Source organism: Alosa alosa, chromosome 3, assembly GCF_017589495.1.
Source record: "Alosa alosa isolate M-15738 ecotype Scorff River chromosome 3, AALO_Geno_1.1, whole genome shotgun sequence".
NCBI classification, from domain to species: domain Eukaryota; kingdom Metazoa; phylum Chordata; class Actinopteri; order Clupeiformes; family Clupeidae; genus Alosa; species Alosa alosa.
The window spans coordinates 12,365,946-12,379,515 of NC_063191.1; the positions used below are offsets into that span (position 1 = coordinate 12,365,946).

General features: G+C 44.0%; 1 protein-coding gene across 19 annotated transcripts in view; it reads left to right on the plus strand.

Moving 5' to 3' along the window:
- Positions 1–13,570, plus strand: part of caska (calcium/calmodulin-dependent serine protein kinase a) — a 193,516-nt gene that overhangs the window by 149,346 nt on the left and 30,600 nt on the right. For 7 of the 19 annotated variants that reach the window (XM_048239918.1, XM_048239920.1, XM_048239925.1 and 4 more), the window contains exons 11-15: positions 1,534–1,551; positions 2,235–2,356; positions 7,450–7,527; positions 10,890–10,934; positions 11,771–11,851. In XM_048239918.1, the coding sequence (XP_048095875.1) occupies positions 1,534–1,551; positions 2,235–2,356; positions 7,450–7,527; positions 10,890–10,934; positions 11,771–11,851 (344 nt within the window). The remainder of the gene's footprint in view (positions 1–1,533; positions 1,552–2,234; positions 2,357–7,449; positions 7,528–10,889; positions 10,935–11,770; positions 11,852–13,570) is intronic. The other 12 variants (XM_048239924.1, XM_048239930.1, XM_048239935.1 and 9 more) reach the window with 3 other exon arrangements.

Genomic DNA, 13,570 nt, shown 5'->3' on the forward strand with positions numbered 1-13,570 from the left:
AAACTTTCAACTCACACAAGGAATGGTGCGAGGAGGTTCAGCAGAGACAGGATAGTCAGCAAAGTTTTGTCACCTCTTGAAGCATCTGTTTTGGTCAGTACTCATCACACAAGGTATATTCTGTTATTACAGTAATGCAAAAGAAGCTAAAAATAAAAGCCCTTAATAAAACCCCATACAAGGCCCTTCTAAATTGCCAAATAAGATTCTCTCTCATGATATGTAGGAATCAAGGGACAAGGAATAGACATGATTTGCTGAAATCACATGTAATTAACTATATTGTGTAGTCTTTCCCAAAAAAGATCCCTGTAACAATGCATCAAATGTCATATATGATATTATACATGTATGCTCTATTGCTTGTGTTTTAACATTTCTGGACCAATTTGAAATGATAAATGTCACTTTGTATATGTTTTGTGAACAGTGTGCACATGTTTCTTTGAATCCAAAACTGGTTGAAGTTGAAGCAACAGATCGTTTACAAATTGAGCATTGTTTTTTTCTTTTTTTTTTATTTGGTACCCTATTTCTGACAGTTTGTAGTCATTTTGGGGTTAATTCAGGAAGTAAGAATCAGAGGTCCAAGGATTTAATATAAAAATAGTGGATCATAGCTAATATATTGATTTGATTATTTTGCAAGCAAATTCACTGGTACAAAAGTTTAAAGAGAATGCATAAGCGATATCAAGTTATAAAAACTCAGGGCTGGTCCTCGGGGGTTGTCCTGAGCACTTCACCGCTTTTTTACCCAAAATAGTTGCGTTCCTGTCATTTTTCGGGCTTTCTCTTGGCTACACTAGATTTTATTATGGCATCTTGTTTCACAAAGGCCACTTTCAGTCACACTGAAGTCACAACCTCAGCCTGATGATGAAGCAAGAGTGTCTGTCTTTCTCTCTCTCTCTCTCTCTCTCTCTCTCTCTCTCTCTCTTCTCTCTCTCTCTCTCTCTCTCTCTCTCTCTCTCTCTCTCTCTCTCTCTCTCTCTCTCTCTCTCTCTCTCTCTTCGTCTTCCTGTTTTCAGACAGGACCGCTGCCTTCCTTCTTCTTTTCGCAAGTGCAACCTCAGTCATCAAATGTGACCAAAAACCCAAATGAGTCATGGTCTTTACATTTCTTTTCTGATACAGCTCAAAGGCTTTGGCTTGTGCAGAACTGACGTCAAGAGATTACTATCAAGTTTTCCATTAGATCAGACATGATTTTTACAGGAACCACCACAAAGGTTTTTTTTAATTATCAATTCCCCCAGATGTGGTCCCTATAATAGATTATTTTTGTTTTATTGTATTTCTTTTTTTTATTATTTATTTATGGATTTTGCATGACAAGACCTTTCATTGAACTATAATGTTGTTATTTGTCCAATTTGCTCATATCTTTCTTTCTTTCTTTTTTTAAGCCAACTCTTTTAGGTCCAATTCACGCTTTCTCTTACCTCATAGAGCTTCACTAATGCCGGCTTTGCATCTTTTTGATAACTCTTTTTTTCTGTTGTTTGCCCTAATGCTGCCTCCCCTGTGCAGGACTACTTGCTGCAGAGAGTACGTATCTTATTCCCCCCGCCCCACACTCCCCACCCCTCCCCTCATGTCACCCCCCCCCCCCAAATAAATCCTTGCTTCCTCTCCTCTCATGCTCAAGTCAAGCACCCCTCTGACAAGGTCATGCTCCTCTCTGTATCAGGAAATGCACTGTAGACCAGAGATTGCAGAGGCCAAGCCGATCTGCACTGCTCACTCTGCTTGAGTCTTTCTGACAAGCCTGCAGCAGACTCTCATGGCTTAAGTTTCACTACTGTTTGACACCGATTTTTCCATTGTTCTTAAATTGAAATGAGCAGTAGTTCAAGTAGTTATTGTAACTGAAAGATCTGATTATAATTATGCATTAGAATACATCCAGAGACCTATGAGTCATATTTGCATGGTTTTAATCATTTGCGCGTAGTATTAATTACATACCTTCCACGATTTCACCACAAACCGTGTCTGTCACTGTCTGCGTGTGCTAGTGCCTTTTCTAGGTGTGTTTGGAACCACGTGTCTGTGTTTCTCTCATTGTGGTGGTTGTGTGTGACTGTGTCCATGCATGTGTATGTTGGCACACCTTTTTGAATGTGTATATAAATGGGTCTCTATTTTTTTCGGTGTGCCTGTGCGTTTGTGCACGTGTGTGTGTGTGTGTGTGTGTGTGTGTGTGTGTGTGTGTTTGTGTTCGCCCTCAGGAGCCGTATCCCAGGTGCTGGACAGTCTGGAGGAGATCCACGCCCTGACGGACTGCAGTGAGAAAGACCTGGACTTCCTGCACAGTGTCTTTCAGGACCAACACCTCCACACACTACTGGACGTGAGTCACACACTTTGCTGGTTTTATTACTTACCCGGCTTTTATTTTTTTTTTTTATTTGCTTTTGAGTTTTTTATTGAACTCATCATCTGCGCATTGCAGTATTCAGCTATACCCAGGAAGGCACTCTGTGGTCTCACAAGAAATCTCCATGGAATGTTTTTGTGTGCAGGGTGTGTGTTTCTGTGGTTTGTTTATTGCCAATGACTGTCCACATCCATAAACTAGCCACAGTCAGTTAACTCAGAAATAGGGAAAAAATCACACCATCTGACATTTTGTTTTTAATGTTTTAACACAAACAGATAAACGTAAAATAGACTAAGACTACGACTGGGCAGCCGTGGCCTACTGGTTCGCGCTTGTAACCGGAGGGTTGCCGATTCGAACCCCGACCTGAAGTGCCCTTGAGCAAGGCGCCTAACCCCTCACTGCTCCCCGAGCGCCGCTGTTGTTGCAGGCAGCTCACTGCGCCGGGATTAGTGTGTGCTTCACCTCACTGTGTGTTCACTGTGTGCTGAGTGTTTCACTAATTCACGGATTGGGATAAATGCAGAGACCAAATTTCCCTCACGGAATCAAAAGAGTATATATACTATACTTACTATACTTATACTGACTAAGTATAGACTAAGTATTACAACATAGAATAAAACAATAAAAGAAATGACAGCCAGTTAATGGGGAACGTGCACATATTAAAGTCTGTCTTTAGAATGACTGAAATGTCCACAGGTGGACATAAAGGTTCAGAAAAAAACTCCATTTAACCAAGACCAAGTGAGGTCAGGAAAGGCGCAAAATGATTACTGAAGTCCTGAAGAGTCACACAAAACAAACAGGAAAAAAAAACCTATAGCAAAACAGCACAGCACAATGCAGTCTGATGCAACTAATTACACTTTCAGTAAAATGATTACTGAAGTCCTGAAGAGTCACACAAAACAAACAGGAAAAAAATACAGATAAGAAGGGAGAAATGACACCAAGGATACGGTTAGGGTTTTTGTTTTCTTGCTGAACTTTGTGTTTGTGTGTGTGTGCCTGTGTACATACTCTAGTTAATGTGTGTTTGTATGTGTATTGGAGGGGGTGACTGTGTGTATATGTTTGTATTTATCTGTGTTTGTTGTTCTGTGTGTGTGTGTGTGTGTGTGTGTGTGTGTGTGTATGTGTGTCTGTGTGCGTGTGTGTCTGCGTGTGTGGGCCTTTGTGTGAAGATAAAGATGTCTCATAAGCTCAGTTGTATGTGGAGCCAGGCCAGTCACAAGGCAGAGTTCCCACGCTTCCAGGAAAACTTTGGGATTTTTACCACAGAGCTGGATGATCACATGGAAAATGGAACAATGTTAAGGCTCTGGAAAGAGAATTGGTAGAATATCTATGTTTTTATTCCTCAGTCACTCTCTTCCTCAGTCTTTCTGAACCCTGCTTTATTTTCCTGCCAACAGGGGATTTTGTTATTTGGGCACGTGCTATTTCTGTAACCATTGTCTGCCACTGACCACTTGCATGTCCTGACAAATTTGTGTCACTATTTTATTAAAGTTTACATACAAAGTATACACAACAGATCAACAATGAAAAGCTTCTGCTCTGTTACTGGAAGGTGGATCATTTTTTTGGGAAGATGTTCAGCAGTTCAGCACAAACAAAACGCATGATGGGCTTACCATAACATTCCCTGCGAGTTCATTGGTTCTTCACTAATTCAACCCTTTTGGGGTTTCTGAAAGTGTCACTGGCTCTCTGCTTCAGAATGGAAAGTGTGGTGAACACGTAATCCCCAATATTAAGGTCCTCCGACCCTACTGGCATCTAATATGCTTCAAGTCATCCATTACCAGATCAGTGAGAGATGTGTTAAAAATAGGAATATTTGTGATTCGTGAAAGAACTGGTGTTAGTTTGATCATTGACAGCTTTATATGCTTCATACTGGTGTCTGTCTAACAGTTTAAACAGAGTTTAAGTGTGCTGCCATTTTCTTTATGTAAAATGAGTCAAAATGAAAGTAGTATGAGAGCTAATAAAGTAACCGCTCAGCTGGAGTAATCTGAGACGATGAAAGAAATCACTTGCATCAATGGTGGTGTACATCAATGGTGAATTATGATTTTAGAACTGATCTTGATGTTGACGTCCTGGACTCTACCTGGAGGCAAATTGTACAGAGGTGAAGGAATTTGAAACAAAACGTAATTTCTGCGAACGCTGTGTTACGCTTGACAAGTCACGCAGCACTTGTTTTGAAAAGACAGCCAGAATAACGCTGAATAATGGATGTCTTAGTGTTTTCTTGCAGCATCTAACCACAGTGTAAATAGTGTTACCCTTAGCAGCGTGTGTCTAGAGCACTTAGTGGATTATTGTGACGTTTTTAGCAGTCTAAAGTATTCACCCAGGAGACAAAGCGTGTGTGAAAGAGAGTTTTTGTGTGGCCACGCATTGACTCCACACACACACACACACACACACATACACATGCGCTCATGAGCTTTTTGTATTCACGTGTGAACAATCACAGCTGTAGAACTCTGTATGGAGTGTGAGTTCGGGTTTTGTGTGGAGATCTTTTTTGATGGAGCCTCTCTCCAGCATTTGGCAAGACACACATTGTGAATGGGTACCAACTGGAGACTGTGGTTGTGTGTATGGAGGAGGTTGAGGCCCGAATACCACCACCAACAACACCACCAACACCACCTCCTCCACCACCAACACCACCACCACCTCCACATGTTGCATGGGGGGGCTGTGCTTGCCCCCGGGAGGCTGTCTGTGAATACAGACTCCTCGTTCCATAGAGAAGCTGAAAAGGCAGAGACCCCCTTGTGCTCTAAACAGAGAAGTGGAACAATGGCCACTATTGTCAGTTTTTCTTTCAGAGTCGTGGCTCCAGCCCTATCTGCCCATCTCTTGAAACCGGCCCGGACATTAAGACGTTGTGTTGCCACTCTCCATCGCTGCGTACTGCCACTCCCACACAAACACTCTCGCACACACGCACACGCACACGCACACACACGCGCCATGGTTCCTATACTGTAACCCCAAAGAATAGAGAGAGTAGTAGATGTTGTTGGTGTTGGGGCGGCTGTCTGGTCCTGGCTGTAAAAGTCCTAAGTGGAGTTTGGCTGTGGAGGGAGGTTGGTCGGTGAGTGCTGCCGTGGCGTTTTCCTTTCTCTCATTGTTAAGGTTCAACTGGCTTTTGTTGTGAAAGAATCCATCTGAATTGCAGATTTGCAGACTGCAACTGGTGGTTGAGATATTTGGGGTTGTTTTATTCCTGGCGAGAGATTACCTTGCGCTTTCTGCTGTACTTGATGAATTGCTTTGGATGTCAGTCTCTTTGCTGGGTACACATTTTCTTGTAGGTTGTGATGTGTTTGTTCCTCTGTGCCCTTTTGTTCGTTGGGGTCTTTTTGAATGAGGGCAGAGCCACAGTAGCTTCAAATGATTCATTACAAGAAGGCCAGAGCCTTTGGTCCAGTATCCCCCTACTTTTGTACTTTTGTACTAAAGTCAGTAACAAACATCTGCATTCGTCATAAGAGTTTGACATTTGTCTTGGTCGGGAACTTCACGTCCAAATGTGAAGTCATTGTGGTGTTTCGGTTTTGTTCCTGTCAATGACAATGACAAAATGAACCTTAAGCTACAAACCACATGCCCTTTTGGTAAAACTGTGGATCCAATAGTCAGGTTGCAAAAAAGGAGAGTTCCCTGCTAACTCTTTAGAAAAGGTTCAGGTAGCATAGCATTCGTTTCTGAGTGAGTTTGACTGTCTATTTCAAAGACCTAGATCTCATAAAACCAAGACCTAGATCTCATAAAACCATGACCTAGACATTTAATAAAAAAACAAGATCTAGATCTCATAAAATCAGAACACCCCCTCAACTCTGAAATACCCATGAAAAACTGAATCTGAGGTCTGAATGACATTTTAGTTGTATCCTTTTTACAGTACCTTTGCCATGGCATAGAGATTTAGTGAATGTAGCTGTCCTTGTCTTATGAAAGCATGTGTGCAAGGGTCTCTTCTGTAGCTGCAGTGATTTTAAAAAGAGAGACTAGTAGTGTCAGATGGTGCTATCCCACTTCCTGTTTTTCTAGTGCTGTTTTTCTGTAACAGTTGCAGTTTTTGCAAAGTTTTAGTTCAGTGATGCTACTGAATGTGCATTAGAAGATCTTTTGACATGTTTAGATGCCGTTATATCCAGCATTATGTTCCAGTGCAGCATTTTGATAATTGAAAGTTTTATCTTTATTTTTAATCTAATTTTATATGTTTCATATTATGGTATTCATATTATCATACCCAAGAGTTAGTATGAAGTATGTGTACAGTGCAGTACGGGGTAGTCATTCAGTTGCACCCAAGAAAGGACAGTTTAGTATGTAAATCTCCAAGCAAAAACTTGGTGCCTTGAAGTACCACTGGACCATTATACTACACCACAATATTCGTTGGCCAGCTGACTCTTGTTTTATGGTCAAGACACTGAAACAGTGTCTGATTTTGGCCAGTGTGTGATTTTATCATGTGGAGTAAGAGTTCCCCTGTTCTGTATTGGTTATTAATGGGCCTGTCAGACTGAAAGGGCTTGTGGCCATCCCAAGCTTCAGGGAGATCACCTTGTGATGTTCAGTGTTGTGCTATTTTCCTTGGACTAGAATGTATCATTTGTTATGGCTGAAGAGGCACAAGTGAAGAGGCTGTACTGCACCGACTGCTCTGACTTTTATTGAGAGGAAGTGTGTGTGTTTGTGTTTGTGTTTAAGTGCTGGTTAGATAAAAAGTGTGGTTGTCATTTTAGGCTGTAAACATGATGATGTTAATTGCAGTTACATATTGCAGATGAGTACATGCTGATCAAACATGCTCATGTATATATTTTCAGGAATTTTATTTATCAAGCATTTACTATTATAGTATAACAGAATGAATTTGAATTATTTTTTTATTCATATTCTTGTTATTTAACCTGAAGGAAATGTTTGTTATTTGTTTTATTATGTAACCATAATGAAATGTTTGTTCTTTTTGTTATTTAACCCTAATGAAATGATTTTCTCGTCTATTTCAGCTGTACGACAAGATCAACACCAAGTCTTCTCCGCAGATCAGGAACCCACCGAGTGACGCAGTCCAGAGAGCCAAAGAGGTGAGCGGTCTTGGACTGGGCAATCAACCTCCTTAGACCGTCTCAGGTCACGTCCCTCAAATCTGTCCCCAGATCAGCTCAGTGCAGCTTATCCTGCAGCCGAACACACACCCACAGAGCACTGATCCGCTGATTCAGAGTCAGTGGGCTGAAGAGCGTTGGCTAGACACACATTTAGTCAACGCACAGGCAAAACTAGCCTATTTAAGGCTTACTTTAATGCCTTTATGTTTTTACGTCTTACGGTGTTTACCAGCATCAGAGATGTTAGTTAAAGTTAAAGCATGTTATAAACTGGTGCTCTGAGCTCTGTAACTGTAAGTTCCTATAGACTGACTGAAATTTTCTTCACTTCTCTGAAACCTTTAGCACAACCTTTAGCATCTAGTACAATCATTTTTACATTTTCAGGCAAGGCAATAGCTCACATAATTAACCATGGTCAGTAATTGCAGAATCAGATGGGGTGAACTGTGAAGACAGACCATGATTAGGGCTCTCAGAGTCCTGCTGTTTAGCTAATGCTTAGCAAGTGTATTTGTTTTTCCCCTGTACTGATATCGGTAATGAGCTGATCTTGTCAAACACTGGTGTTTCTGTAGCATGCTGCCGGCCGGTTACCTCTGCCCTCCTAATCAGAGAGGTTCTGTCGCAAGGGGGCTTCACAGCTTTGGCTATTAACTTCATTCCTTTCTCTTCACCTAATCTGAGCAACATTGACGCCATGCTAACAAAATAACGGGATAGCATTAGCGCTGGCACTCACATACAGATATAGATCAGATTAGTTATGCAGTGGATCTCATCCTAATATCATCTTCAAATGGGAACGACCTTCAAATGGGCTTTTGTATGGGTGAGTACATGTGCAAAGGCAACAGGGTTTGAAATTTTACTTTTTTTTTTTTTTTTTTTGTGTGTGTGAAATCTACCAGCCACTATCATTTTTAACCAGCATTTGGCTGAAAAGCAGTGATGTCAGGGTTTGTTGAAATGAGACAGCTTCATCACCTGCGAGTCGAGTCTTTTTCTTTTCTCTAAGACTTATGTTTGGGCTGTCCTTGCCGTTACTTACAGGACAGTGGAGGGCAGACAGTATATGAGTGGGAGTGGGAAGGAGAGTGGGTTCAAGATGGGGAGTGGGTTCTGTAAACTCAAACCTGGATCCCTGTGGGCACTGAGCCCGTATGTGGTTTGGGACACGGAGGATAACTCCGCTCCCCCTGATTGTTTCTTTTCCGCTCGTTGAACTGGGTGAGTGATTAACACAGTGCCCTGTACTGGAAGCTCCCTCATGGCCGGTTTCCCCTGCTGTATGTAATGGCCACCAGATGGGAGAGCCTTTGGCTGGCTGGTGAAGTTTTTGCTGTTTGGATGTGCGAAGAACCTTTAGTGGCCAATACAGACTTTTTTTAATGCAGTCCTATCACTGTGAAATCAACAAGCTACAATTCCCCTGTGTCTTTTTACAAGGTGCCTTTACAAGTCAATCGCACCATAAAAACCGCTGTTCATTTCAACTTTGCCCCCACCCACCCCTTGTGTGTCTGGATGCTGTTCACAGTTCTGCACATGGTAGCAATTTGTTTGGGCATTTGTTTTTGTTTTTAGTGACCCAGTAAAACAGTGGAACCGCATCTTAAGAGCGAGTTAGTTTTGTAGTGCCAGGTCTCTGGATTTAGTTGTTGTTCTCTGCCACTGCAATCCCCTCCACTACCACCACCAGCAGCACCACCCACCGGTCTCACCGTCTTTGTGTGAGCACACGCCTGTTTTCTTCACCGGTGAATTCTAGCGCCGGAAAGCATGTCTCCAGAGAAAGGGCCGCGCTGAAAACGAAGGCGTGAGCTGCCACCCAACAGAAGTCCCTTCTGTTTTCCAAGCCGTCTGCATGAACTCCGATCGAGTGCCTCTGAGACTTGAAGTGTAGTGTGTGTGTGTGTGTGTCTGTGTCTGTGTCTGTGTGTGTTTTGAGACTCCCATTTACTTGTGTTGGGGCTGGAACCCCAATTAAAAGTGTTAATAAAAGGCATGTGGAAAAGCACAGCTGGGTCGACAGGGAAAAATAACATTAGAGTCTGAGGCCCTACTCAGGACCTGTCTCAGTGTGGACCCACACTTCATAAGAGAAGCACCAGAGACACAGCAGACAGAGACGTCTTGCCATTGCAGAGAGTATGAAATCCTCCGTTATGTAGGTCAAAGCTTTTTCGTTCTTTTCCCTCTCTCTCTCTCTCTCTCGCCCTCGCCCTCTCTCGTTCTCACCCTACCAAGTAACCACATGAAGATTCCGTTTACCTTTGACTCATTCTGTGATTTTAAATATCTGGTAAAAGTCATCGTTGTTGTTCAGTGTACCAGGATGTGTAGGCCTGGGCTTGTACACGTTGGTATCTCTTGAACAGAGAAGTAACCGAGATAAGGCGCTCTCCTGCGACCCCGCATAGGTGAAACAATATGCACCTGACCGGTTCAGTTTCAAAGAAGGCTTGTTTACAACGGCATTGCGACCAAAGCCGTTGCAAACTCATAGTAATAACAGGAAACCATATCATAGATGCAGCAGACACAGAAGTGAATGAAAGGACCGTCGAACTGAAAGTGTCTGTGGGGGACAAATTGAAATGGACATCTCGGTGTCAGCTGACGCAGACGCTCCTGAGGCGTTTGTTTGTCTGTGATTTCTTTTGTTGTGGCTTTGTCCCTCTGCGAAGAGATGCGGGCAAAAGTAGAAGTTTCAGTGTCTGAAACAAAAAAAACACCCCCATACTACATTGCCAATCAAAATCTCACTTGGATCTTTTTTTTTCTTTTAGTATGGACAATTTCTTCTGAGTAACTTGCCCTGCTTCTTCACCACTGACCATTCCAGGCACTTCTTTGAAAAGCTTTTTTCATTACACCACACTCCTTTTTTCCACCCAATGGGACGCTCTTTCTCCTGAAGGCCACCTAACACCAAACACCACCGCCGGCGGGCTGAAACTAACCCTTTATTGCCAAAACCAATCACACCTGCTCTAACCCTAAATCCACTGAACCACGGGCGACTGGGAAAGGTGGCCTTAGAGGCGTTTCCATCTCTTTATAGTCCCATCATGGCCTGCTCTCTCCTCTGGACGTTTAAGTCTTGTGTGTGTGTGTGTGTGTGTGTGTGTGTCTGTGTGTGTGTGCGCGTGTGTGTTTGTTTGTGTCTGTGTGTGTGTGTGTGTGTGTTGTGTGTTGTCACGTGTGTGTCAAACCTTGGCGTGTGTGTTTGTTTGTGCCTGTTGTGATGTGTGTGTCCCCCGTGTGTGTTTGTTTGTGTTGTCTCTCATGCCTGTTGTGAGAACCCCCTTGTGTTGTGCTCTCATGCCGAGAAGTCCTCTGAAGACGAAGCAGGCACGGCTTTGACTCGTCTGGAATGTGTAAGCTTCATCCTTTGTTTTTTGTTTGTTTGTTTGTTTGTTTGTTTTCCTTTCAACAAAACAATCAAGATTTTCTCTCTAAACACCTTCATCTCCACTTTTTGTCATTGTCTTGTCCTTCTATCAACTGGTCCTTAAAGTGGGGTTTACCCACTGTGTACAGGCAGGCAAACAGGGTGGGTTGTAAGGGGCCTCAGACCGTCCGTGAGGGGAAACTAAGCCCACATGTGCATAACCCGAATGTAGGTTACTGTGTTATGTGGTGTGTGTGTAAAAGTCTTAGGTACATGTGACTTGTCCAAGCACGGTCATCTATTTTGACAAGTTCAAGTGCTCTCTCGAGGACGCAGGCTTGCCATCTACAGGAAGAGCGGCCGGTGTTTGTTCAGGTCTGCATCTCGGCGCACGGTTGTACATTCAGCAGTGAGTTGTGAGGCAACTGTAGAGCCAGTGCCAGAATGTGGCCTCAGGATGGAGGTGAAGGGGTGGGGGGGGGGGGGGGGGGGTGGCACTCAGAAAGGAAAGTGCTGATTGGTTCATGTGGGGGGATTTGGGAGGTATGCCAGAGTGAATATTGGGATGGGGGACAGGGGGAGGGCTGGGGTTAGTGTTGTAGTCGGGACTGAGGTCGGCGAGCAGCATGCGTTGGAGCCTGTGTGCCTGTGTGTCCCAGCGCCGGTCATCGTACGAGGTGACCCCGTATCACAGAGCTGTCATGTGTAGGTGGGAGTTGAGATCCAAGTGTGAATGGCTGTGCAATGTAACTCTAACTATGACGTCTCTCCACCATCCTCCCCTCCCCACCCCTCTACCCCACCCCTCTACTCCACCCTTAGGTACTGGAAGAGATCTCCTGCTACCCAGAAAATGGCGATGCCAAGGAGCTGAGAAGGATCCTCACTCAGCCACATTTTATGGTGAGTGTGTGTGATAGACTATGGTGAGAGTGAGACTAGCACTGAGAACTGTCACCTCATCACCGGGTGTGGGTGTGAGTTTATATCTATTTGAACATCTATCTTTCTCCATCATCTTGTTTGTTGCGAGTTTCTTTTGCAAACTTCAACTGCAAGATGAGAAGCATTCAGAGACATACACACAGTCAGAGCGAGAGAGAGAGAGCCGAGAGAGAGAGAGATAGAGCGAGAGAAAGAGAGATGCCAGTCAGTCAGTGGAGGCTGCAGCTCTATTTAAATAGGTCCCAAGGGGGCCTGTGGGTGATACCCGGAGACAAATTTGACTCTGGCTTCCCTCGAGATCAACTCTCACGAGAAACAACCGATGAGAGAGAGAGAGGAATGAAAAGAGAAGGTGACATGGATGAGGAGAGATAGACAGGAAGGGAGAGAGTGAGAAAGGAAGCGCTCTGATGACTCTAAAGAAAGAAGTGTGTGTGTGTGTGTGTGTGTGTGTGTGTGTGCGTGTGCTCGCATCAGTAAAGTGACCAAAGTTTCCCTGTGATGAGTTGAACACATTGCCTTGATTAAGCGCCCATGGCAACCTGGGCGCGCGGACCGTCCTCATTAGTCCAGTTTAACACCTGGTACCCTAACGCACTCAACACCTTCCCTGAGTCATCATCTCATCAGGCTTTTGCTTTTGTAATCCTCTTCCTCTAATCAATTAGTCTCCTCACCTTAGAAAAGACAGGTAGCGGTGCTCCAACCACACAGAGCTTTATGGCTAAGATGGGATGGGATTGGTCAACAAGAAGACCGTGTAGCGACACAAAGAAGTGTGAATGAGCTGCTGAGGACTGTGTGATGCAACGAGAGGCCATGCTCTTTAATCACCTCTGTTGAGGAGTTAGCAGGAAGTGATTGCATTAGAGAACGGAGAGGAGAGAGGTTAAGTGAGGTGTCGTTTTTCATGAAACTCAGCTACACTGTAGGGATAGGAGAGGAAGGAATTTGATGTAGTCAACAGTGCAGAAAATACATCTGTGAAATGGAACAAAATAAATACTAAATGTAAGGATATCCACTTGACGTTGGAAGAAATAACTCGTACTTCACTAGAAGTGAAGTTTTCTTGAAATGGCGTTGTCACGGTGCAGCCTCCACACACAATCTCTCAGCCGGAGATAAAGCTGAATCTCTGTCGGATCTAGATTTATGGCTGCGTGTTGCCAGATGAAGGAGTGTTGGGAAGAACAGCAGGTTTTGTACTGTGAGCCAACGTGGGAGTCCGGATAATTATTCAGTCTGTGCGGAGAGCAGAGATCTGTCATGGGCAGAAACACAACAAACACTCAGAACAGTCACCGGAAAGTAGAGGTCTGAAGTGACAAGGCAAACAGCGGTCTGGGACTTCGAGGAAGAGTGTGTGGAACCATGTAACATCCATGAGACAAACAGAATCTAAATGTGTGGGTGTTTCTGTGTGCGTGCATGCATGCGTTGGGTGAGCAGGAGAATGACTGTGTGCATATGCACAAAGGTGAAAGGATTGGGGCCAAGGAGGTGATTTCACCTTTTCAAGTTTGTGCAACCTGGGCTCATAGAGCCAGAGAGAGCTAACTGGGCCTGATCAACTGGAGAAGGAGAGGGTGGGAGGGTAACAGGGGCAGTGTGTGTGTGTGTGTGTGGGGGGATGTGTGGGTGTGTGTGTGTGTGTGAGAGAGGAGGGTGGGTGGG